At 50.3% G+C, this 27,147-nt stretch overlaps 2 protein-coding genes across 7 annotated transcripts in view; one reads left to right on the top strand and one right to left on the bottom strand.

Annotated features, from left to right (window-relative positions):
• Positions 1–1,774: 1,774 nt before the first annotated feature.
• LOC138350104 (treponemal membrane protein B-like) lies at positions 1,775–6,542 on the bottom strand. Its single transcript, XM_069300397.1, has 2 exons — positions 6,506–6,542; positions 1,775–2,202 (listed from the first exon to the last, which is right to left on the bottom strand). Exons 1-2 carry the CDS (start codon positions 6,540–6,542, stop codon positions 1,775–1,777), a joined length of 465 nt encoding a protein of 154 aa, XP_069156498.1.
• A 9,778-nt stretch (positions 6,543–16,320) lies between these two features.
• The window catches only part of LOC123745261 (myelin transcription factor 1), a 213,040-nt gene continuing 202,213 nt past the window's right edge, over positions 16,321–27,147 (top strand). For all 6 annotated transcript variants that reach the window (XM_069300612.1, XM_069300611.1, XM_069300613.1 and 3 more), the window contains exon 1: positions 16,321–17,194. The gene's annotated coding sequence lies outside the window, so the exon portion shown is untranslated. The remainder of the gene's footprint in view (positions 17,195–27,147) is intronic.

The raw sequence follows: 27,147 nt of genomic DNA, 5'->3' as shown, positions 1-27,147 counted from the left end.
TCTGCCCAGGTGTGGCACCCAGCCTGGCTCTTCTGCCCAGGTGTGGCACCCAGCCTGGCTCTTCTCCCCAGGTGTGGCACCCAGCCTGGCTCTTCTCCCCAGGTGTGGCACCCAGCTGGCTCTTCTGCCCAGGTGTAGCACCCAGCTGGCTCTTCTGTCCAGGTGTGGCACCCAGCTGGCTCTTCTGTCCAGGTGTGGCACCCAGCCTAGCTCTTCTCCCCAGGTGTGGCACCCAGCCTGGCTCTTCTCCCCAGGTGTGGCACCCAGCCTGGCTCTTCTGCCCAGGTGTGGCACCCAGCCTGGCTCTTCTCCCCAGGTGTGGCACCCAGCCTGGCTCTTCTCCCCAGGTGTGGCACCCAGCCTGGTCTTTATCTCCAACGTACAGGAGAGAGCAGTGGGCGCCGCGTATAGTGACCATCTGTGAGCCGGGTCGACTCTGTACTACAGTAACGGTGGCAGGAGTATACCGTAGACTCGTACAAGTTCTCTTGATAGTCTACCCCGTATAAAATGCAACCGTTTTACTTAACCAGAAACGTACGGACCTAAGCAGCCCACCAAACCTATTGAAATCAAGGCGTAGAAAACGTGGATGTTCCGGTATTATCGCATTTAAAATAGAATTTTTGATTCATTTAAATATGGGACGTGATTTGTGAGAGGACAGGTTAAGTTTGTTTAGGTTCCGCCTCTCCAGCGACTCGTCTCTCCAGACTCCGTGTTATCCAGACTCGTAGGATCATGTATGATGGGAACAATACTTCTCTAGACGGTACTGATGAAGAAGTGTTTGTGCTCCCCATGTTTACTGTCATTCATTGTACAGTGTGCAGATATTCTATGCAGGCGATGAGTCACAGTAACGTGACTAAAGTATGTTGACCAGACCACACACTAGAAGGTGAAGGGACGACGATGTTTCGGTCCGTCCTGGACCATTCTCAAGTCGATTGTGAAATTCTATACTCACCTAGTTGTGCTTGGGGGGGGGGGTTGAGCTTTGGCTCTTTGGTCCTATGATGTTGCTTTTATGTTTCCTGAATGTAGACTTAAAATTTCGTTATAAAACACCACATTTTACAAGGATTCCGAGTCATTTTAATGTTCATTGTTAACCCGAATTTGTTAGACATCATTATATGCGGCCCTCAAGTTGACTCAACAAACGTAGCAGCACAATATTCTTGAAGTAGTTTGCAGAAATTCTCCAGACATATTCTGGCTCAATCTGTTCTCACCAAAAATACGGAACAATCTATTTAGCGTCTCGGAGGTAACATAAGGGAGAAGGTGATTGGCCGACAGGGCAAGGGATCCCGGCCCTTATTACCCCCCAACATAATCACCCAATTCGCCCGCGTCGTGAGGCAGTTGCTGGAGTGTGAAGCAATAATCCAAAGGGTGTTAATTGCATTGCATTTGCATTTCTCAGATGACGTCGTCTTGTAGATGATAAATCGGGCGCTGGGGCTGCCCAAGCCACCCAGGAGAATATTACATTTGTTTTGGCTACTGTGCTGACGGCCTTGTTCAGGGCTGCAGGAGGCGCTGACGGCCTTGTTCGGGGCTGCAGGGGCGCTGACGGCCTTGTTCAGGGCTGCAGGAGGCGCTGACGGCCTTGTTCGGGGCTGCAGGGGTGCTGACGACCTTGTTCAGGGCTGCAGGGGCGCTGACGGCCTTGTTCAGGGCTGCAGGGGCGCTGACGGCCTTGTTCAGGGCTGCAGGAGGCGCTGACGGCCTTGTTCAGGGCTGCAGGAGGCGCTGACGGCCTTGTTCAGGGCTGCAGGAGGCGCTGACGGCCTTGTTCAGGGCTGCAGGGGCGCTGACGGCCTTGCTCAGGGCTGCAAGGGCGCTGACGGCCTTGTTCAGGGCTGCAGGAGGCGCTGACGGCCCTGCTCAGGGCTGCAGGAGCGCTGACGGCCTTGTTCAGGGCTGCAGGAGCGCTGACGGCCTTGTTCAGGGCTGCAGGAGCGCTGACGGCCTTGTTCAGGGCTGCAGGAGCGCTGACGGCCTTGTTCAGGGCTGCAGGGGCGCTGACGGCCTTGTTCAGGGCTGCAGGAGCGCTGACGGCCTTGTTCAGGGCTGCAGGAGCGCTGACGGCCTTGTTCAGGGCTGCAGGGGCGCTGACGGCCTTGTTCAGGGCTGCTGGAGCGCTGACGGCCTTGCTCACGGCTGCAGGGACGCTGAGGGCGATGCTCGGGGCTGCAGGGGACGTCCGCCGTGTTACACAGGTTTGGTCATGCGGAGTGGGAAATGGGTGGCAAGTGGGGTGAAAGGCTTGGGGTCTAGCCTGTGTGCGTGATTGGACGAGATGCAGATATTTGGCTGTGTGTTTATGAGGGGTTGGGGCTAGGGAGGTGTTTGGCTGTGTTTATGAGGGGTTTAGGGCTAGGGAGGTGTTTAGTCATGTGTTTATGAGAGCTTGGGGCTAGGGAGGTGTTTAGCCGTGTGTTTATGAGGCCTTTAACGAGTAGGTTGGATGGTTGTGAATCAAACTGTAGATCAGATATTATGTATGGAACCGTAGACAATGACTGTTCACAATATTAGAGACAAGTGTACTTCGGTTTTGTACTACCATCTGTAATGATGCTAGATTGTTGGGCAATTCCTTGTAGTAATAGTCCAACCATCTAGCTCAATCAAGTAGCTGTTATTTGATATCTTATATATGAAGTAATTAGATTTAGTGGTGTTATAAAACAACCAATTACTCAATTAGCGGCGAGGAAGAGTGCCGCCAGTGTCAAGTGTATCCAGTCTGCGACTCAAAATAAAATACGACGCAGAAAACTGTTCAGTTGAGGCCAGACATTAGACGGGACCAAAGAGCCAAAGCTCAATTCCACAAGCACAACTAGGTGAGTACACACACATACACAAACGAGGCAGAAATATATGGGCAGAGCTTCATTCACCTGATGCCCCTCTTCACCTAGCAGTAAATAGATACCGGGAGTTAGACAGCTGCTACGGGTTGCTTCCTAGGTGTGTGAGAGAGAGATAAATACATGTTGTAGATATTATACAGGAACAATAGGTCGGAAGTCAGTACATTAGACAACCGAAGGTTAGAAAGGCGGGGTCCAAGGAGTTAAAGCTCAGTCTTGCAGGCACAAATAGTAAATACAAATAGTAAATGTACACATGCATATGTATGCACATTTCTCAGTCTTCCTCATATTTGTCTCTCGCTTCCTTGCCTCCCTTCACTCCTCACTGTTTCCTCCCCTCTTACGTTCTTCCTATCCCCCTCACTCCCCCTTCCTACCTCTCTCATTCTCCCTCACTCTCCCTTCCCCTCCCTCCCTAACTCTCCCTCACTCTCCCTCCCTCACTCTCCCTCCCTCACTCTCCCTCCCTTACTCTCCCTCCCTCACGCTCCCTCCCTCGTACCCGAGAGGGAGTGAGAAAGACCAACCGTGCCCCGCCCGCCGTCTCGGTCTTGGTACAAGAAATTCCCTGTCATAGTTCCTTCATCCTCCTGACGTGCGTGACACTAAGGTCCCGCGAGTGTCAGCGTGGCACTATTCACTCTACCCACCATATGAGTAAGAACAAGAGCGGAACACGAAAATGCCAACATAGAAGACACTACTCAACATGCTACGCCCAGTACACCTGATTAATCTTAGTATGTGGTTCGGACATTTATGACCTTTTTCTTTAAAGGCCTTTAAACTTTATGCCTTACTAATTTCCTCCCTTTATGCCTTATTTTTGACCCATTTCTATTAGTCTACTTGTTTTCACCTGACCTCATATTAGCATAAATCCAACATGATTTGTACTTTCCTATCACTTGAGAATGAACCATGTAGGTTCGAAACGTTGTGTAATTTTATAATGAGTGTAATACATTCAACAGTTATTTATTAGTTTTTCTTCACTTCGAACAAAGATGACTTTTGGTGAACTTCTCTTCCAGTTAAATCAAGATGCAAGAGCACTAGTCAGAGGGATAGAAGCCCTAGACAAGAAAATATTCAATTCAGAATATGCAGTCATGTTAAATCAAGCGTATATAAATAAATACCTTCTGCCTGTATAAACTAATTTATATATATATATATACATATATATATATACATATATATATATATATATGTATATATATAAGCTAAGCTTCGAAAGTTTTCCAACGATTGCTTTGAAATTTTGACACACCTTTGCTTTCGATTACGCGCGTGTTTTTATATCCCTACTAAATAGATGTCAAACCTGTGATGGGTAAAAACCATGTTCTTTTTTGAAAAACTGTGTTTTTCATGTGAGGGAATGATGGGGGAGGACGAAGGGACGGGGGAGGGGGAATGGTGAGGGGGACGGTGGAGGGTTACTGTGGCTCACAGCCACAGTAACGCATGACCGAGTACAGCTAGTGTTTGTGTGTGTGTGTGTGTGTGTGTGTGTGTGTGTGTGTGTGTGTGTGTGTGTGTGTGTGTGTGTGTGTGTGTGTGTGTGTGTGTGTGTGTGAAGATGACTGTGGCCAGTGAGGAGTCACGTTGAGAGGAGTTGCCATAGAGGCCGTGTTGGTCGCCTCCATCACACACGCAAATAATCAATAATATATCGATCCTTTGATGCCAGTACTGAGACCCCAGCCACCCCCCACCCACCTCTCACCCCTACCACCCACCCCTGCCACCCACCCTACCACCCACCTCTGCCAACCCTGCCACCCACCTCTACCAACCCTGCCACCCACCCTACCACCCACCTCTACCACACCCTGCCACCAGCCCCATACTGACACCCAACACACCCTGCCACCAGCCCCCACACTGACACCCAACACACCCTGCCACCAGCCCCCACACTGACACCCAACACACCCTGCCACCACCCACCACACTGACACCCAACACACCCTGCCACCAGCCCTACACTGACACCCAACACACCCTGCCACCAGCCCTACACTGACACCCAACACACCCTGCCACCAGCCCTACACTGACACCCATTACCTACACTAAAGATTATACAGTATTCGCCTTTAGTAATTTATATAGTAATTTCCCTGGCTAATACTGTGAGTATTTTGGTGTGTGTTCACCATATTTTGCCCCAGACGGCGGCTTGCTCAGCCTCGCCACAGCTTTCCTCTGTCCCTCCCTCTTCCATCCCTTCCTGTGGACCCCTCCTTCTCTCCCATCCCTTCGTGTGGCCCCTTCTCCTCTCTCCCATCCCTTCGTGTGGCCCCTTCTCCTCTCTCCCATCCCTTCGTGTGGCCCCTTCTCCTCTCTCCCATCCCTTCGTGTGGCCCCTTCTCCTCTCTCCCATCCCTTCGTGTGGCCCCTTCTCCTCTCTCCCATCCCTTCCTTCTTTCCTATCCCTTTATTCATTCACATCTCTCCCTTTTAGTAATCATCATTCTCCCCCTCTATCCCCTACCTTCCTTGCCTAGAGCACCCTTTTCTCTCTCCCTTTCTTTCTCTCTCGTTCTCTCTCTCTCTCTCTCTCTCTCTCTCTCTCTCTCTCTCTCTCTCTCTCTCTCTCTCTCTCTCTCTCTCTCTCTCTCTCTCTCTCTCTCTCGTTCTCTCTCGTTCTCTCTCGTTCTCTCTCGTTTTCTCTCATACTGCCAGGAGCAACGCAACTGGTATCTACAGGACGCCTTAATCCGCTTGACCATCACGAGTATGGGTTCGAGTCACTTCTGGGGTGTGAGTTTTCAGTCGCATATAGTCCTGGGGATCATTCAGGCTTGTTCGCATATATATATATACAGGGGTTGACAGGGTCTGGTAGCTGAGCGGACAGCGCGCAGGACCTGTAATTCTGTGGCCAGGATTCGATTCCCGGACCAGGCAGAAACAAATAAGCAAAGTTTATTTTACCCTGATGCCCACTGTTACCTAGCAGTAAATAGGTACCTGGGAGTTAGACAGCTGTTCCGGAACTGCTTCCAGTGTGTGTGGGGGGGTTTATTAATTAATTAGTAGTTATTTACAGTTGATGATTGACAGTTGAGAGGCGGGCCGAAAGAGCAGAGCTCAACCCCGGCAAGAACAAGTAGGTGAACACACACACCAGGTGAGTGACGGGTGGTGGCTGAGTGCACAGCGCCCTAGACTCGTGGACCTAGGGACCGGGGATCGATCCCCTGGCACCGCCGGAAAAACAAATGGGCAGAGTTTCCTTCACCCTGATGCCCCCTGTTACCTAGCAGTAAATAGATACCTGGGAGTTAGACAGCTGCTACGGGCTGCTTCCTGTGTGTGTGTGTGTGTGTGTGTGTGTGTGTGTGTGTGTGTGTGTGTGTGTGTGTGTGTGTGTGTGTGTGTGTGTGTGTGTGTGTGTGTGTTTGTGTGTGTGTGGTGTGTGTGAAAATAATTAGTTAGTAATTAGTAAAAGTTGATTGATTGACAGTTGAGAGGCGGGCCGAAAGAGCCAGAGCTCAACCCCGGCAAGCACAACTAGGTGAATAAACACATGAAGGACTCTACAATAATCTTAGAAAATATCTGTAAATATTTTAGAAGCTAAGAATTGTTTTTCTTACCTTGGCTCGTATTGAAGTCCGGCTCCAGTAATGGCATTCTTGTGAGAGTATTTTATAGGCGTATACTATATCTAATGCTGAGCGCCAATCACATTAGGTGTGGCGTGCGGGGTAGTGCCATCTGTGGGCCAAATATTTCATGTGTTCTCCAGTAACAGTTTACAAGGGCGTGCCAGACAAGGAAGGCATTATCGAGGTGGTGATAATCGATAGGTATTGCCAGAATGAAACTGATGACGGCTGAGCGTCTTGTGTTGTGGTAACTCGTCTTATTGCTCTCCATGTGCGTAGGTTCCGGTATGGAACTTTGATAACTATTGGCACTGTTCATATCCTTAATACCATCGACATCTCTTATGGGTTATCGGAGATTCGAACTTGTAGTCTCAAAATGACGAGCCCGTATCCACGTTGAGTAGCAGTTGGCATCTTATCTATACTGGTATTTCACAGACTAAGGTGAAGTAATGAGTCCTGTTATCCAAGGGGAAGGATGTGAGCCGGACCATCCAAGAAAAAGGATAGGATCATGCCATGCGAGGCGTATAATAGGAGGCAGGACAACCAATAGATGGGGCGGGAGGCAGGCCATCCATGACAGGATAGGAGGCAGGCTCTCCGAGACAGGATAGGGAGGCAGGCTCTCCGAGACAGGATAGGGAGGCAGGCTCTCCGAGACAGGATAGGGAGGCAGGCTCTCCGAGACACGGCTGTATTCCTAAGGTAGAGATGAAATTGCGCTTTGATTAGCGTTATAAAGCCTCTGTTTTCTAACTAGAGACGCGCCGTAATTATGTAAGTTTCCAGGATGCCATGATCCCCAGGCCTCCCGCGGCCCTCCCAGCCAGTAACAAAACATATTTTACTCCCAGATATTTCCCCTTGACCAGTGAAGACTGTCTTCCGGTCCTCCTCACACTAGTACACGCTCCTCCTCACACTAGTCCTAGCATCATACTGCCGCATTGTAATTATCGTCTGTGCTCGTCATTGTTTGGTAAGCAAGACGTTTAGGCTAGCTTGGCCTACCTCAGGTGTGTCGTGGCCTGCCTCAGGCTGTCGTGGCCTACCTCAGGCTGTCGTGGCCTACCTCAGGCTGTCGTGGCCTACCTCAGGCTGTCGTGGCCTACCTCAGGCTGTCATAGTCTACCACAGGCGGGTTTGGCAGCAAGGTCACGACTTATGATCAACTGAACATTTCCTCCTGATGTTTTTGATGAGATCTCGACCCCGGGCCAAGCGATGAAGCGGTTAGGTTATGCGATCCCCAGAATGCGATCTTTTAATCGTTTTACATCCAGGTCCCTAACTGCTGCTGAGTTCACAGGGAGGGGGGGAGGAGATGAGTGAAGGACTGGCGTTAGTTCGTCCACCATGCCCAGGGTACGAACCATGGCCCTCTCGCTGGTGAAGCTAGAGTACATGGGCTTAAGGTGTGAGGTTTGGTGGATCCCTTGACGTGATATTCCGTATCAAGACACTCACTGAGTGCCTTTCAGGCTGTTCTTTATGGAGATGTAGACTAAGAGTGTGATGTTACAGGTAATGACTGACAGTGCCGGAGTGCGCATGCTCAGATTGCAAGTGTATGTGAACAAAATGTATGTATATTTTTTAAATGTATGAAAGAAAAGTGTATGTGTTTCGTGAGAAGATGGTGGCGCCATATCCAGGCATGGCCTCGTGTTGCTGTGTCAGGTACAACAGTAGCCCAGCCGGTGATCGCCGCCACGCACTCAACACACTCAACACACTCAACACACTCAACACACTCCGCAACACGTCAGAAGGAAAGCGACGCGTTGGAGTGTGGACCTTCAAGTCTCACGTGATTGTCAGTGGTCGGGGATTAAACGCCGACCTACATGAAGCAAGACCGTCGCTCTACCGTCCAGCCCATGTGGTGGAGTGAATCAGGTGTGAAAAGTGGCAGGTTCCCGTGTTTGAGACAGGCACATCAGGGTGCCACAGCCAAGCACAGAGCAGCTCCGTCACTCTAGCCTCGGGAGTGAAAGTGGACGAGTGTTGTGACTGACTGCGTTGTGACGGATGTTTTCATGATGAGTGAAGGATTGTGAAACATCTGCATTGTCACAGAAGACAAATATCTGAAGTGGACACTTGCAGTAATACGGCTCGTCCTATTGGCTGGTCCCCGGGGATAAGAAGAAAACTGATAGAGTCATTCTTGCTGAGGTGTTAGTCAGGTGTGAGATGAACGCTGGGAGTGTTAGTCAGGTGTGAGGTGAACGCTGGGAGTGTTAGTCAGGTATGAGATGAACGCTGGGAGTGTTAGTCAGGTATGAGATGAACGCTGGGAGTGTTAGTCAGGTGTGAAGGTGAACGCTGGGAGTGTTAGTCAGGTATGAGATGAACGCTGGGAGTGTTAGTCAGGTGTGAGGTGAACGCTGGGAGTGTTAGTCAGGTGTGAGGTGAACGCTGGGAGTGTTAGTCAGGTGTGAGGTGAACGCTGGGAGTGTTAGTCAGGTGTGAGGTGAACGCTGGGAGTGTTAGTCAGGTGTGAGGTGAACGCTGGGAGTGTTAGTCAGGTGTGAGGTGAACGCTGGGAGTGTTAGTCAGGTGTGAGGTGAACGCTGGGAGTGTTAGTCAGGTGTGAGGTGAACGCTGGGAGTGTTAGTCAGGTGTGAGGTGAACGCAGCACAGAACCCTGCAACCGTGGCTGTGTAGCCGTGTCTGGGACTCGAGACAGTTACCGTCACAGCATGAGAATCATCCAAGGAGTCGAGCAGACCTTCAGCTGGAATGTATGGAGGAATTTATGCTGTCAGGACTAGAGCGGGTAGACAGCGTTGTTCAAACCAGAAGTTGAGGAAGGACGAGGCTCTCCCCCGACATGCCCTGCGACCCTGGACCATTCTAATGTTATTGCCAGTTAGTGGGCGGGTTGCCCTTGTGCTCTGGAGCTGAATCATTACTGATGAGAACCAGTATTGGTCCTTAGCTAGGTAAGGTTAGGTGACTGTCAAGACAGTCATTTTATAAGAAGTATGCATGTTAATGTTTAGCTTGGTCGGGAAAGAGGAAGTCTGTTAGTCATATCAAAGTTGTGGAGTTGCAGCCCACAGCAACTCCACGGTACTTACTGCAGGGTGAACAGTGGCATCAGGTCAAAAGAAACATGCCCACCCGGTCTCTACCGCCTTAGGATCGAACCCGCGGATCATGGGTTGTGAGCCGATGAGGTAGCTCTGGGGCTGTGTGAGTGATGAAGGTGATTGAGTGGCATGAGGCTCACACGGCTGTGTTGTGAGGGCAGAGTGTGGCAGTTGACACCTCCACGAGAGGCAGTGTAGAGGACCTCATGAGGCGTTCGTATTGAGCCAAGCTCCGTGAGGCGTCGTCCGTGTGTGTTGAGCCCAGCTCCGTGAGGCGTCGTCCGTGTGTGTTGAGCCCAGCTCCGTGAGGCGTCGTCCGTGTGTGTTGAGCCCAGCTCCGTGAGGCGTCGTCCGTGTGTGTTGAGCCCAGCTCCGTGAGGCGTCGTCCGTGTGTGTTGAGCCCAGCTCCGTGAGGCGTCGTCCGTGTGTGTTGAGCCCAGCTCCGTGAGGCGTCGTCCGTGTGTGTTGAGCCCAGCTCCGGTGTTGATTGTTGTAAGATAACGCCTCAGTATAACAAAGCTTAAATATCTTGAGATGATTTCGGGGCTTAGCGTCCCCGCGGCCCGGTCCTCGACCAGGCCTCCTTTTAGTTACCTCCCCCCAACCCCAACCCCTCCCAAGGAAACAGTCTGTAGCAGCTGTCTAACTCCCAGGTACCTATTTACTGCTAGGTAACAGGGGCATCAGGGTGAAAGAAACAATTTGCCCATTTGTCTCCTCCTCCACCGGGGATCGAACCCGGAACCTCAGGACTACGAATCCGAAGCGCTGTTCACCCAGTTATCAAGCGCCCGTACTCCTAGTGCTCTTAGGAGCTGCAGACGGCTGGGTAGTGCACCGGACTGAGAGGCGGAGACTGCTATGCTACGCCTGGCCCAGATATGGATCTCCTCTTCTGAATTGGAACGGCATCTGTCTTCACCGAAGTAGGCCAACTTCTCTCTCTCTCTCTCTCTCTCTCTCGTTCTCTCACTCGTTCTCTCTCTCTCGGTCTCTTTCTCTCTCTCTCTCTCTCTCTCTCGCTCTCTCTCTCTCTCTCTCTCTCTCTCTCTCTCTCTCTCTCTCTCTCTCTCTCTCTCTCTCTCTCTCTCTCTCTCTCTCTCTCTCTCTCGTTCTATCTCCTCTCTCGTTCTATCTCCTCTCTCGTTCTCTCTCTCTCGTTCTCTCTCTCTCGTTCTCTCTCTCTCGTTCTCTCCCTCTCGTTTTCTCCCTCTCGTTCTCTCTCTCTCTCTCTCTCTCTCTCTCTCTCTCTCTCTCTCTCTCTCTCTCTCTCTCTCTCTCTCTCTCTCTCTCCCTCTCCCTCTTTCCCTCTCCCTCTCCCTCTCTCTCTCTCTCTCTCTCTCTCTCTCTCTCTCTCTCTCTCTCTCTCTCTCTCTCTCTCTCTCCCTCTCCCTCTCCCTCTTTCCCTCTCCCTCTCCCTCTCTCTCTCTCTCTCTCTCTCTCTCTCTCTCTCTCTCTCTCTCTCTCTCTCTCTCTCTCTCTCTCTCTCTCTCTCCCTCTCCCTCTCCCTCTCTCCCTCTCCCTCTCTCCCTCTCCCTCTCTCCCTCCACTAACCTCCTCTGGAGATTCAAGTATTGATTGACAGACACTGAGATGCTACAGAAATAATCGATACTCGGAGAGCAACGAACGGTTTATCTGTCGAGCCTAGTGAATCCTGGCACCCGTCCTGTGTACAGGTCCTGTGTACAGGTCCTGTGTACAGGTCCTGTGAACCCTGGCACCCGTCCTGTGTAAATTCACCGGGTGTTTGCTGTTTTTAATGTGTCTGTCTTCCCGCTGTCGTCATCTGTTATCGATTGACAGCTGTCGAATTACCTGTTAGATATTTGTGGTGCGGAGATAATAGATAGGTCGTGTAAAGATGACAGACATGTCGTACGGACATGAATGGCAGGTCGTACGAACATGATAAACAGGTCGTATGGACGTGATAGGCAGGGACACTGGGGGGGGGGGGGAGGAGATGGAGACCAACTAGAGTGTCTGTCAGACTAAATATTGTTGGGACAACCCGTCCTCAACTCAAGTCCATTCCATCCAGCGGTCGACTCCTCAGACGCATTCATCTATTTTTACATGCTGTTCATTCAGAACAAGGACTTGTCTCAAATATAAATTAATATTATAATATATTAGCATATTGTGCATATATAGGCATAGGTTAGGTTAGGTATTTAGGTTCTGTTGGCGATGATTTGCATTTGTAGTACGTGGGTGAAGCATTTATAGCGTTGTGATTCGAACAAAATTCGTCAGTGAAGCACTTGTTCCGGATATAGTTCGAACGTCAGCAGTTGTGAGTCGTGTGTAAACCGCTTTTCATTCATAAACACCTGGGGGGGTTGGCGGGTGGATGGAATCACTTCTGGATCTTTGTTTGGAGGACGGGCTGCTTTTTCTGGAAGTGTTCGGACGTCAGCAGTTGTGAGTCGTATGTAACCCGTTTTTCATTCATAAACACCTGGGGGGTTTGGCGGGTGGATGGAATCACTTCTGGGTCTTTGTTTGGAGGACGGGCTGGGCGTGTAACCATACTGTGGCGAGACAGACCTCTCTGTTGCAACAGCAGAGGTCTGCTACCTGGACTCTCGCCACCACCTGGTGATGACTCCCCCACTTGTCCTACCTGGTCACTGTGTGTGTGTGTGTGTGTGTGTGTGTGTGTGTGTGTGTGTGTGTGTGTGTGTGTGTGTGTGTGTGTGTGTCATACTGAGTACTGTACCGACAGCTTTCTGATAGTCTAAGAATATGCAGTCTCTCCACCTGTCTCTGCATCTAGTTTGATTTGTCGTGCGCGGGCCACCGCAGACCCGCGCGGGCCACCGCAGACCCGCGTGGGCCACCGCAGACCCGCGCGGGCCACCGCAGACTCGCGCGGGCCACCGCAGACCCGCGCGGGCCACCGCAGTCCCGCGCGGGCCACCGCAGACCCGCGCGGGCCACCGCAGACCCGCGCGTTACCAACACGCCCGCGACCAGAAGTTCTCCTGGACTCACGTTGAGGAGAGCGTTTGAGACCCTCCCAGTTGACGGCTGATATAAGTCTAAATTCAGAGGACTTGATGCTGTCCTTGTTAGGTCAGTTGATGACAGTGTAGAGGAGTCTAAAGGTCTTATCTAATTGTAACGCTCTGATATCTGGCTTAAACAACGCAATCCCTCCACCTATTGTTGAGCTGCTTACTCCACAACAGCACACAACGGGCTCACTCCCATAATTTCCACAACAGTAACCACATGTGGGTGCAAACTGTAAAGTAACCTGTGGGGTAGGAGAACGGAGTTATCTGGCAGTGTCCCTTGTATCCTCCCCATCTGGACCCAGCGTGTAGCTGGTGTCTCCACACTGCCCTACGGCCCGGAGGATCTCTACGGGTCAGACGCGCACCTCACCTCGTCTGAGACGGGACCCACAGCCGGCGTTCCGTCAGTCTCCAGCCTCATTTTAATTATTTTCTGTCACTTTCCTGGCGTGTAGGGGGCACGCGGCCTCATCAACAGCCATTTTAAGATTTATTTTTTTTATATTTTAGTTAAAAATATTTTGCATGGGAATATGCTTTGTGATGCAGTAGTTACTCTCTAGTATCACAAGAGTGTTCCGATTGTGAGGGGAAGGGAGGGGTTAAGGGTGAGGGGAAAGGGGTTAAGGGTGAGGGGAAAGGGGTTAAGGGTGAGGGGAAAGGGGTTAAGGGTGAGGGGAAGGGGGGGTTAGGGGTGAGGGGAAGGGGAGGGCATCCTTCCCTCACTCACCTCAACCTTCATCATCCTACAGGAGTTGAGGACTGGTGTAACACTATTGGCGGATCGCACTGCAGAGTAACCCTGTTGTTATATAATCTAACTATAGTTCCAGTTCCGTGAAAGGACTAAATATCAATATATATAACAAACCTAAAATAACCATATTTTATGCTTGAAATGAGGAAGATGTTAGTCCTCCTTTGATGCTGTCTCATAGTGACAGCATCAGCATATATTAGAAACCCGCAAATTAGACACTTGCCATATTAAGAAAGATTGACAAAGTTTAATTTACATTCCTTAGAAAGGCGAAGAATTAGGACTGACATTAGAGGTGTACAAGTGGATGAATGGGCAAAACAAAGGGGATATTAATAGGGATAATAAAAGTATCAACTCAAAATAGAACACGAAATAATGGATATAAATTGGATAGGTTTTGATTTAGGAAAGACCTGGGTAAATACTGGTTCGTTAACAGGGTAGTGGTTTTGTGGAACCAATTACCGCATATCGTAATAGAAGTAGGATCCCTTGATTGTTTCATGAGTAGGTTAGACATATATGAATGAGACTGGGTGGATATAAATAGGAGCTGCCTCATATGGACCAATGGGCCTTCTGCAGTTACCTTCATTCTTATGTTCTAACAGTAAGTTAGATTACCGCCGCCTCACAAGTCACTTCCCGACGGCCGGGTTAAGGGAGACACAACACAGTGAGGTACCGTCCCTCACCCCAGAGTCCTGGCACTCTCGTCACCACCACCACCAGCAACACAGTGAGGTACCGTCCCTCACCCCAGAGTCCTGGCACTCCCGTCACCACCAGCAGCAACACAGTGAGGTACCGTCCCTCACCCCAGAGTCCGGGCTCTCTCGTCACCACCAGCAGCAACACAGTGAGGTACCGTCCCTCACCCCAGAGTCCGGGCACTCTCGTCACCACAGTGTTCTGAGTCAGAACAGTATTGTTGTCTGGCTCAGAACAAATTATATAGACGGCACCAGCAAGAACAAAAGAGGTATTAAAAAACACTGGTCGGAATGGGTAGGCGCTCTAGAAACTTGAGCACAAAACAGCATTCACTAGAAAATTACTGCACTGAGGTAGCAGGTACAAGAGACCTGGATTGGAGAACAGATATCAATAATATACTTCTGTACATGAGTGCATAATAGAGAAGTGTGATACAGAAAAGTGGGCAGTGTGCTGTGGTACACAGAAGCTGGTATTATAGAGCTGTGGTACAAGGCAGCGAGGTACAGGTACCGAACAGAAGCGTCCGGGAGGTGATCCGTCGGAGGGCTCTAGCAACAAGTCGGTAGCCAGCGGGCTGCTCCCAGTTTAATCCCGAATTTCAGCTTTTGGATTAGTGCATCGAATAATTACGGAGTCCTTGTGGAGGGTGTTGGTGTGGTGAATTGTGTTAATGGTGGTCCTTGAGGAGGGTGTTGGTGTGGTGAATTGTGTTAATGGTGGTCCTTGTGGAGGGTGTTGGTGTGGTGAATTGTGTTAATGGTGGTCCTTGTGGAGGGTGTTGGTGTGGTGTATTGTGTTAATGGTGGTCCTTGTGGAGGGTGTTGGTGTGGTGTATTGTGTTAATGGTGGTCCTTGTGGAGGGTGTTGGTGTGGTGTATTGTGTTAATGGTGGTCCTTGAGGAGGGTGTTGGTGTGGTGAATTGTGTTAATGGTGGTCCTTGTGGAGGGTGTTGGTGTGGTGAATTGTGTTAATGGTGGTCCTTGTGGAGGGTGTTGGTGTGGTGAATTGTGTTAATGGTGGTCCTTGTGGAGGGTGTTGGTGTGGTGTACTGATAATGGTGGTCCTTGTGGAGGGTGTTGGTGTGGTGTACTGATAATGGTGGTCCTTGTGGAGGGTGTTGGTGTGGTGTATTGTGTTAATGGTGGTCCTTGTGGAGGGTGTCGGTGTGGTGTATTGTGTTAATGGTGGTCCTTGTGGAGGGTGTTGGTGTGGTGAATTGTGTTAATGGTGGTCCTTGTGGAGGGTGTTGGTGTGGTGAATTGTGTTAATGGTGGTCCTTGTGGAGGGTGTTGGTGTGGTGAATTGTGTTAATGGTGGTCCTTGTGGAGGGTGTTGGTGTGGTGAATTGTGTTAATGGTGGTCCTTGTGGAGGGTGTTGGTGTGGTGTATTGTGTTAATGGTGGTCCTTGTGGAGGGTGTTGGTGTGGTGTATTGTGTTAATGGTGGTCCTTGTGGAGGGTGTTGGTGTGGTGTATTGTGTTAATGGTGGTCCTTGTGGAGGGTGTTTTTGTGGTGTATTGTGTTAATGGTGGTCCTTGTGGAGGGTGTTGGTGTGGTGTATTGTGTTAATGGTGGTCCTTGTGGAGGGTGTTGGTGTGGTGTATTGTGTTATTGGTGGTCCTTGTGGAGGGTGTTGGTGTGGTGTACTGATAATGGTGGTCCTTGTGGAGGCTGTTGGTGTGGTTTAAATGGTCCTTGAGGATGCATCTCGTTCTTGTGGACGAGAGAAGCATCAAATAATATATACATGGAAAATACTGCAGAGCCAGATCCCAAATTTGCAACATGGAAAAATTCTATGTTGAAGTGAATGATATGCAAGGAAATGCAGAATAGAACCAGTGAAAAGTTGAGGTGCCACTGGGAAAATCAGAGAACTCTGATAAGATAATATTTATTCTGGTTAAAGTACATACATTCAAAATGAGTTACAAACATAATGTTGGATTTCTAGATATAGCAACTACATACTATGCCTAAAGCCGTATGATCAGAGGTCCACGGTTGTTCAGTATCCTCCCAGCAAGTATAAGAAAAATTGCCTGAATAAAATTGGAAGTCTTCAAGAAAAAAATGGCAGTTTTTTGCAAAAAAAAAAAAATGCCGGACCAACCGGGCTGTGGTGGATATGTAGGCTTGTGGGCCGCTCCAAGCAACAGCCTGTTGTACCAAGTCAGTCCATGGGCCAGGCTTAGGGAATAAAACTCCCAGAACCTGCTTCAGGTACAATCCAGATGTAGTGTTGGTGGTATTTATGGAGGGTGTTGGTGTGGTGTATTCATGGCTGTAACGGAACATGTTGATACTGTGGTATAGTTATGAAATGTTTGTGTAGTGTGTTAGTGGTGGTAGTTATGGAAGGTGATGGTGTAGTGTGTTAGTGGTGGGTGGTGCAGGTCCTTGCCTGGCAGCGAGGTAGGTGGGGTGGGAGGGCAGGGAGCGAACGGTGGCGTGCGGTAAGAGTGTGGTGGTGCAGGGGTCGACACTCCCGCGCAGGCCGGGGCAGCGAGCGCACGGTAGCGTCACGTTGTGTCGTCCCCCGCCACCTCCCGCATCCAGTCCGCGAGTCGTAGCCTCACTCACTCTCGGCGGGCCGACACGCCACCCTTACGCCGCTCCACGCCCGACGCCCCGCCGCCGCCGCCGCGCCCACCCGCACAGTTTTGAACTTGGCCGCCGCTGCCCCGTACAAAAGTTTGGTAATTTAGTTTCAAAGAACTTTTGGTCAGAGTTGAGATAATCAAACTCGGCCAAACTCCAGTCACTCGGGACGGAGATGCGCACAAGTTCAACGCCCCATGACCAGGAAGTTGTGACCTAGTGAAAGTTGTGATTTTTGCCCAACTTAACGCTTTCTTCAAAAACTCTGCCACTGGACACCAACTTTAAATAATAACCAGAGCTTAAGATATTCAGCGGACTGCCAGTACCTGTGGTGATTAACGCGGCTTACACTCCCTGAAGCCGCGCTGCCTCACACCTCACTACCCGGACACTCATGAAGAGCATACCATTGCTTCATACATTACCGGACCTACGGACACTCCACGCCCCGTGACCCAGGTAAGTCTCTCTCCAGGTTTTGTTGACTTACCAACGAGGAACTTAACGCCTTCCCGAGACATACGTCACATGTAATGGAGAAAGTGTATCCGGTCAGTGTGAGACAGACGAAGTGTACGACGATAGCTGTTGCTGGAGCCATCAAGTGTAGCTCCAAGACCCCCTTGAGAACACTGCCTCGTCCCTCACACGGTCTCTGATGATAAAAGATACTTAATATCCTCGCCAGAAGTGACAAGATTATGGCGACGTCGTCAGCAAGAGTCGAAGGACGAGGCTAAGTCCCCGAACTGACCGTCAACGAGTGTCAGCGGCCACGTGGTGGCCGGCAGGCCCCGTATTTACATACTCGGCCGCTCGGCCCGACTCGTGTCAACGTGTCTGCTACCGTTCCCCTTACACCCCGGGGGTTGATATCTTCTGCTCTCCGTCGTAAGATAACCCCCCACCCCAAGTGTTACTCCATTACTCGAGACAAATCCCTGATAACTAGTCAACTAACGGAATTTCTGTTTGTGGTCTTAAAACCTGGCTATAAAGTCGTTGTTTTTCGGAGCTTGACTGACACTAAGATGATAGTGAGTCACTCGCGGCCTCGCGCGCGCCACCTCGCACCCTTCACAATCCTCAGCACAAACGTCGAATTGCAAAAGTTGCAAAATACAAAGATATTCGTTACTCATTTGTTACACGCACGGACTTGTTTGGTACACGCACGCACTTGTTTGGTACACGCACGCACTTGTTTGGCACTCGATTAGCACACACACCCACTCATTTAGCACACGAACTTGTTTGGTATACGCACTCGTTTAGCACACACACACGAACTCGTTTGGCACACGCACGCACTCATTTGACATTTGCATGCACTCGTTTAGCACACGCACGCACTCGTTACACAAACACACTTATACGAACGTGTTATTACACGAACTACCTTGTTTCACGCCCTTGCTCGTTACACGGACATATTCACTTATTACACGGACCATCTGTTCCTTACACGCCCGCACTCACTACACGCCCGCACTCGACTACACGCCCGCACTCACTTCACGCCCGCACTCACTCCACGCCCGCACTCACTACACGCCCGCACTCACTACACGCCCGCACTCACTCCACGCCCGCACTCACTCCACGCCCGCACTCACTACACGCCCGCACTCACTACACGCCCGCACTCACTCCACGCCCGCACTCACTCCACGCCCGCACTCACTCCACGCCCGCACTCACTCCACGCCCGCACTCACTACACGCCCGCACTCACTACACGCCCGCACTCACTTCACGCCCGCACTCACTCCACGCCCGCACTCACTCCACGCCCGCACTCACTCCACGTCCGCACTCACTACACGCCCGCACTCACTACACGCCCGCACTCGCTACACGCCCGCACTCACTACACGCCCGCACTCACTCCACGCCCGCACTCACTCCACGCCCGCACTCACTACACGCCCGCACTCACTACACGCCCGCACTCACTTCACGCCCGCACTCACTACACGCCCGCACTCACTCCACGTCCGCACTCACTACACGCCCGCACTCACTACACGCCCGCACTCACTACACGCCCGCACTCACTACACGCCCGCACTCACTACACGCCCGCACTCACTACACGCCCGCACTCACTACACGCCCGCACTCGCTACACGCCCGCACTCACTACACGCCCGCACTCACTCCACGCCCGCACTCACTACACGCCCGCACTCACTACACGCCCGCACTCACTACACGCCCGCACTCACTACACGCCCGCACTCACTACACGCCCGCACTCACTACACGCCCGCACTCACTACACGCCCGCACTCACTCCACGTCCGCACTCGCTACACGCCCGCACTCACTACACGCCCGCACTCGCTACACGCCCGCACTCGCTACACGCCCGCACTCACTACACGCCCGCACTCACTACACGCCCGCACTCACTACACGCCCGCACTCGCTACACGCCCGCACTTGTTAGACTGTCCGATCAGAGTACACCGAGGGTGCGAAAGGCAGCTGTCACCGTACCCGCCTCGCCTCACCATACCCGCCTCGCCTCACCATACCCGCCTCGCCTCACCATACCCGCCTCGCCTCACCATACCCGCCTCGCCTCACCATACCCGCCTCGCCTCACCATACCCGCCTCGCCTCACCATACCCGCCTCGCCTCACCATACCCGCCTCGCCTCACCATACCCGCCTCGCCTCACCATACCCGCCTCGCCTCACCATACACGCCTCGCCTCACCGTACCCGCCTCGCCTCACCATACCCGCCTCGCCTCACCATACCCGCCTCGCCTCACCATACCCGCCTCGCCTCACCATCCCCGCCTCACCTCACCATACCCGCCTCGCCTCACCATACACGCCTGGCCTCACCGTACCCGCCTCGCCTCACCATACCCGCCTGGCCGCGGCCACCCTACCGAGAAGTGTACCCTGCGTCGCCTTGTATACACAGTACGGTGAGAATTTACTGTTAGGTCCGAAACTGTGCTCGGGGCTGAATACTATATTGTTGGTTAGTAAGTTAGTGTAGTCGCCTCCATAATCCTCCCGCGGTTGACAGACGGAACGCCACATCAGCGTAGTACAGAGAGTTTTGTCAAAATTACAGAATTAAAAAATCCTGTTATTGTCATAGGGGATTCTCCACGTTTTAATGTTGTCCGAGGTCTTCTCAAGACGCTGACCTCTCTATATATCCTCCTAAATTGCCTTAACACCCTATGAGGGTGTTTCCCTTGCCTCCTGACCTCCTCTCAGGGAAGGAGAGAATTATGAGGAGGAAAGCGCCAAGCCATTACGGCTATATAGCACTTGGCTCCTCTCAGAGGAGGTATAGGTGCCTTGTCTAAACGTTTCGAATTTGCCGAGCAAATTCCTCTCGACCACACCTGGTAAACCCTTGAACATGAGGATGGTCAGAGTGTGTGTCGGGCCCCGGCGGAATGCAGAAGCATTGGTAGTGGTGGAGGGCGCTGGTTCAGGTCCCTGGGGGCCCCGGCCCGCCTCACACGGTCCAGGGAAGATCTGGGGGCCCCCTCACAGGCGCTGGCCCCCTCGCTCTCTCTCTCTACTTCTTGCGGACCTACAATACATTACCATCCCAGAATCTCGAGCGTTACGTTCATTTGCTGGCAAATATTACAGCGTTGTCGGTCAAATATTATTCGCTTGTAAGAGAGAAAAAATATCGACAGCGTAATAATTCCATTAAGAGATAATGGATAATTCCATAATTGGAATTCCATGATAATTCCATGATAATGGATAATTCCTTCCATAATTGTTTGTATATTGTTTGCTTGCGATCACGTTCCTTAACTAGGATAATTACTGAAGCAAAACAATTGTTATTTCCACCAAGGTACCTGTGTTATACCATAGTGCTTCCCTGGTACCTGTGTTATACCATAGTGCTTCCCTGGTACCTGTGTTATACCACAGTGCTTCCCTGGTACCTGTGTTATACCACAGTGCTTCCCTGGTACCTGTGTTATACCACAGTGCTTCCCTGGTACCTGTGTTATACCATAGTGCTTCCCTGGTACCTGTGTTATACCATAGTGCTTCCCTGGTACCTGTGTTATACCATAGTGCTTCCCTGGTACCTGTGTTATACCACAGTGCTTCCCTGGTACCTGTGTTATACCACAGTGCTTCCCTGGTACCTGTGTTATACCACAGTGCTTCCCTGGTACCTGTGTTATACCACAGTGCTTCCCTGGTACCTGTGTTATACCACAGTGCTTCCCTGGTACCTGTGTTATACCATAGTGCTTCCCTGGTACCTGTATTATACCATAGTGCTTCCCTGGTACCTGTGTTATACCACAGTGCTTCCCTGGTACCTGTGTTATACCACAGTGCTTCCCTGGTACCTGTGTTATACCACAGTGCTTCCCTGGTACCTGTGTTATACCACAGTGCTTCCCTGGTACCTGTGTTATACCACAGTGCTTCCCTGGTACCTGTGTCATACAACAGTGCTTCACTAGTACCTGTGTTATACATCAGTGCTTCCTTGGTACCTGTGTTATACCATAGTGCTTCCCTGATACCTGTGTTATACCACAGTGCTTCGATGGTACCTGTGTTCTACCACAGAGCTTCACTGGTACCTGTGTTATATCGTAGTGATTCCCTGATACCTGTGTTATACCACAGAGCTTCCCTGGTATCTGTGATATAGCACAGTGCTTCCCTGGTACCTGTGTTATACCACAGAGCTTCACTAGTACCTGTGTTATACCACAGTGCTTCAGTGGTACCTGTGTTCTACCATAAACTTCTCCTGGTACCTGTATCACACAGTAATGCCAGTTGTTGGCCTTAAGTGTTATCATAACAATACGATTACAAACACTACTGTGTGAAATTTTTCCCTGGTACTTCTTGAATACCCAGAGCGTCGCTTAGGTATCTTTCGCATACCGCAACGACGCCCTGGCAGCCTGGTAGATACCATCTACCGCAGCCTCCCTCGCGTATGTTGCTAGGTGGTACCTGCGGTACGTACCACTCCCATTGTGCTACCTGTCGCTTACCAATATCGCTTCAGAACGCAGCAGTGTATCACTGCGTCTGCATGGTACTTTCAACATTCTTTATACATTCTACCCCAGTACCCCAGGGTACTTGTAGTACCCCAGTGAGTACTTTATAGTATTTACTGGGGTACTGCCATGCCCCAGCGAGCCCTTGGTTCTTGTATGAAATCATGATACATATTACTGTGGCCCATCGTACCTGTATCATAATACATATTACTGTGGCCCATGGTAACTGTATCATAACCTAAACGTTCCGCTGAAACCTGTTTTATAACATTTCTAAAAAGGTGAATGTTGTGGTGTTGAATGTTGTGGTGGTGAACGTCGTAGTTGTGAATGTTATAGAGTGGTAAGCATAGCTTATATCGTATTTTTGAATACTGATAAACAGTGTTGTATACTGGTCCTTGGAAGACTTCAACTCAACACGTGCTGTGGTACGCTGAAGAGTACCGACCTGGGCATCTTCCCTGCCCCTAGATCCTCTCAGGGGGCGCCCCTGGCCACCGCTCCCCTGAACCTGGAACCTCAGAACAGGAGGCAGGAGCGTGTGGGGCGGGAGAGTGGCGTTGAATCGCGGTGGGCGGCGGGAGCACGTGGCGGAGCGGGGACTGTGGAATATTGAAATGTTGCAGCCCCGCTCCGTCGCCGCCGCCGCCGCCGCCGCACCTGTTTTATCCTTGAGGGCAGACCCGCTGTCAGCCCAGTTTACCCGGGGATTACATGTGGACTATTTCCAGTGGTTTTTTTCCCTACTAACACAATCCGGCCTGGGGCTGGTATTGAGCTTGGGATTGTCTCGCTCGTGAAGGCAGTTGGTGCCCGTAGCAAGGCATTCAACACCACGATGACTTGGTCCGGCCAGCCGTGATCAAGCGACAGTTCGCACATTTACTGGTAGAGTCGTGGATCTATGATGGTCATCACACCGTGTTCTCTCCTACTGCCTCTGGCACCTTGCTTAGTTAGCATGGCATTTATATTACACTTCATGAACAAATTTCTGCTGTGCTGGTTTCGAACCTGACCTTCCAGGATTTTTCCATGTGTATGCTAAGATAGTTCTCTCCTCATCGCACTAAAGTTTACAAATATTGGTGTTTTCCAGCGTTTCCAGTTTGTACTCACTTATTTGTGCTTGCGGGGGTTGAGCTTTGGCTCTTTGGTCCCGCCTCTCAACTGTCAATCAATTGGTGATTCACTAATTACAGGCGGAGAGGGAAAGATCTGTGTATGTTGCCTGGCTCTGATACCTGGGGTGCCTTGAAGGGGAAGTGTGGCCCTCCTGGTGGTGTGAGGGCGCACCTGTGGCCCTCCTGGTGGTGTGAGGGCGCACCTGCGGCCCTCCTGGTGACGTGAGGGCGCCCCTGTGGCCCTCCTGGTGACGTGAGGGCGCACCTGCGGCCCTCTTGGTGGTGTGAGGGCGCACCTGTGGCCCTCCTGGTGGTGTGAGGGCGCACCTGTGGCCCTCCTGGTGGTGTGAGGGCGCACCTGTGGCCCTCCTGGTGGTGTGAGGGCGCACCTGTGGCCCTCCTGGTGGTGTGAGGGCGCACCTGTGGCCCTCCTGGTGGTGTGAGGGCACACCTGCGGCCCTCCTGGTGGTGTGAGGGCACACTTGTGGCCCTCCTGGTGGTGTGAGGGCGCACCTGTGGCCCTCCTGGTGGTGTGAGGGCGCACCTGCGGCCCTCTTGGTGGTGTGAGGGCGCACCTGTGGCCCTCCTGGTGGTGTGAGGGCACACCTGCGGCCCTCCTGGTGGTGTGAGGGTACACCTGTGGCCCTCCTGGTGGTGTGAGGGCGCACCTGTGGCCCTCCTAGTGGTGTGAAGGCGCACTTGTTGCTTTATAACTTAACTATTTTGACGTTCAAAATCGTTATTTAATTTGGCTTTAAAGTTGTGGATGGAGGTGGCTTCTACAACGTCTTCTCTCAATGCCTTCCACTTCTTGACCACCCTGTACCGGGGACGAGTATTTTCTTGCATAACCTCGGCTCATTTGTGTGTCCAGCCTCCACCTGTGTCCTCTTGTCCTACTTGTTCTTAATCTGATGAGGCTATCCTTGTCAACCTTATCTATTCTCCTCATTATCTTGTATGTTGTGATTATACCCTCTCTGTTCTCTCTATTCTCGAAGGTTGTGAGATTTAGTTCCTCTAGACTGTTCTGGAGCCTTAACCCTCTTAGCTCTGGCACCAATCTTGTTGCCAGAGGGAAAATGTCCCCCGAATGAGAAGGCAGGAGGCAAACCGGGAGTCCCCCTAATATTTGACATTAAGTTGCAATTGGTGTATAGGTTCTTAGTGAACCTGAAATTGACTCATTATAATAATATCTATCATTAATCTCAACACCATATATGCCCTCCTGAGAAAGGTCAACGACTCTCCTGGAACGACCCAAGCATATATATATATTCGTATATTTTGGAAGCAGTCTTTCCTGTAGACATATAATTTTTAAATATGACCGAAAAAGTAAGATTAATAATTCTAACACGAATTTTCTCGATTTGCCAGATTTTCCTTTGTGCATTTTCAATTTTGGCTTCATGCGTCTCAAGGTGCGGATTTCAGTGTTTTTCTAACAAATGTTGAGCAGACTGCCTTGAAGGCGTCCTAATTTAGGTTTCTAAACGATATATAAATTGCAGCTGATTCCTATAGTTGCAATCCGCTGATGAGGTAAATACCTTCTGGTCTCCTCTCTTTTCTTCCCATCTTCATTACATTACATTTGTTGGGATTCAATTCCAGTAACCATCTGTTTGACCACTCCTAGAGTTTGTCTAGGTCGTCCTCTAACTTCCAACAATTATCCTATTTTTTTGTTTTTTGCAATCCTCATCGGCTTTGCGTCATCTGCAAACATACACATGTCGGAGTTCACTCCCTCGGTCGTTCTCGGTCGTTAACAGTAATCAGAAACAGCAGTGGTCCCAGGATAGAGCCTTGTGGGACCCCACTTGTTACATGCCTCCAGCTTGTAATCTTCTCTCTGTTTTCTGTCCTTCGGGTTCTCCTTTTCTCAGTTCAGTGTTATCACAATTCACACGTGTTATACTCGGTATCGTTTTACCATAAGATATCACTATTATTATCACATCACACGTGTTATCTTATGGTAATAAGATGCACTATTGTTATCATATATACATCACATGGGGTATGATAATACGATAACGCACCTCATGACTGTTGTCATCACAGATTACACGTGTTATCGTACGGCTCCAACGATAAGTACTTCATGACTGTTGTTATCATATATCACCTGTTATACCCCAACGATATCCACAACATAATTTCCAGATAATTTAAAATATTAATTGAGAAAAATTCAACTGTTCCAAATAATTTTTTCTGACGAACATGTGGCGAATTAAAGTTTAAATTACACGCAACAAATAAAATTACCCTGTTTCCTAAAGCATGAAAATAGCGTTATATTTCAACAAATAAATTAAATCGCTTTATTTAGTTTCATTTATTTGCTGAATATATTCAATTATTACTAATTTTTATTTGAAGTTGATTGCAACATTTTTAATTTTCACTATAGAGTTTGTTTATTTTTTTTACGTTTCATTAATAACGGCGGCAGGTTTGGTATTGTTAGGGTCTCTGTTTATACTCTCAAGTGTGTTTTGATGCACTCAAGTGTGCCCTGATGCCCTCAAGTGTGTCTTGATGCCCTCGAGTGTGTGTCTTGATGCCCTCAGGTGTGTCTTGATGCCCTCAAGTGTGTCCTGATGCCCTCAAGTGTGTCTTGAAGCCCTCAAGTGTGTCTTGATACCCTCAAGTGTGTCTTGATGCCCTCAAGTGTGTCTTGATGCCCTCAAGTGTGTCTTGAAGCCCTCATGTGTGTCCTGATGCCCTCAAGTGTGTCTTGAAGCCCTCAAGTGTGTCTTGAAGCCCTCAAGTGTGTCTTGATGCCCTCAAGTGTGTCCTGATGCCTTCAAGTGAGTCTTGATGCCTTCAAGTGTGTCTTGATGCCCTCAAGTGTGTCTTGATGCTCTCAAGTGTGTCTTGATGCCCTCAAGTGTGTCTTGAAGCCCTCATGTGTGTCCTGATGCCCTCAAGTGTGTCCTGATGCCCTCAAGTGTGCCCTGATACCCTCAAGTGTGTCCTGATGCCCTCAAGTGTGTCTTGATGCCCTCAAGTGTGTCTTGATGCCCTCAAGTGTGTCTTGATGCTCTCAAGTGTGTCTTGAAGACCTCAAGTGTGTCCTGATCCCTTCAAGTGGGCCTTGATGCCCACAAGTGTGTCTTGATGCCCTCAAGTGTGTCTTGATGCCCTCAAGTGTGTCTTGATGCCCTCAAGTGTGTCTTGAAGCCCTCATGTGTGTCCTGATGCCCTCAAGTGTGTCTTGAAGCCCTCAAGTGTGTCTTGAAGCCCTCAAGTGTGTCTTGATACCCTCAAGTGTGTCATGATGCCCTCAAGTGTGTCTTGATGCCCTCAAGTGTGTCTTGATGCTCTCAAGTGTGTCTTAAAGACCTCAAGTGTGTCCTGATTCCTTCAAGTGGGCCTTGATGCCCACAAGTGTGTCTTGATGCCCTCAAGTGTGTCTTGATGCTCTCAAGTGTGTCTTAAAGACCTCAAGTATGTCCTGATCCCTTCAAGTGGGCCTTGATGCCCACAAGTGTGTCTTGATGCCCTCAAGTGTGTCTTGATGCCCTCAAGTGTGTCTTGATGCCCTCAAGTGTGTCTTGATGCCCTCAAGTTGTGTTGGTGTCCTCAAGGGCGCCTCGGGTGTGTTAACATTAGACATTAACCGAATTAACATCGTGAAAATTAATTAATATTAACCACAGCGTCAGGTTAAAATGGCGAACATTTATTCGTGTTAACGGGAACTATCCAAATTAGCATTAGGTGAACTAATTTGTGTTAACTAGATGCGGCTAAGTTAACAATGTTATTTCTTCCCCCCCCCCCCCCCGCAAGTTAAGACTGGTTATCATCAGAGCTGAATATGTTAACATGGCCGGAAGTGTCCAAGTGTTAACACGGACGGAAGTGTCCCAGTGTTAACACGGACGGAAGTGTCCAAGTGTTAACACGGACGGAAGTGTCCTAGTGTTAACACGGACGGAAGTGTCCAAGTGTTAACACGGACGGAAGTGTCCAAGTGTTAACACGGATGGAAGTGTCCAAGTGTTAACATGGACGGAAGTGTCGAAGGGTTAACATGGCCGGAAGTGTCCAAGTGTTAACATGGCCGGAAGTGTCCAAGAGTTAACACGGATGGAAGTGTCCAAGTGTTAACATGGACGGAAGTGTCCGAAGGGTTAACATGGCCGGAAGTGTCCAAGTGTTAACATGGCCGGAAGTGTCCAAGAGTTAACATGGCCGGAAGTGTCCAAGTGTTAACATGGCCG

This window comes from Procambarus clarkii, chromosome 44 (assembly GCF_040958095.1).
Source record: "Procambarus clarkii isolate CNS0578487 chromosome 44, FALCON_Pclarkii_2.0, whole genome shotgun sequence".
In the NCBI taxonomy this organism is placed as follows: Eukaryota; Metazoa; Arthropoda; class Malacostraca; order Decapoda; family Cambaridae; genus Procambarus; species Procambarus clarkii.
Note: the sequence above shows the minus strand (reverse complement) of the source record. Positions and strands in the feature narration are given on the sequence as shown.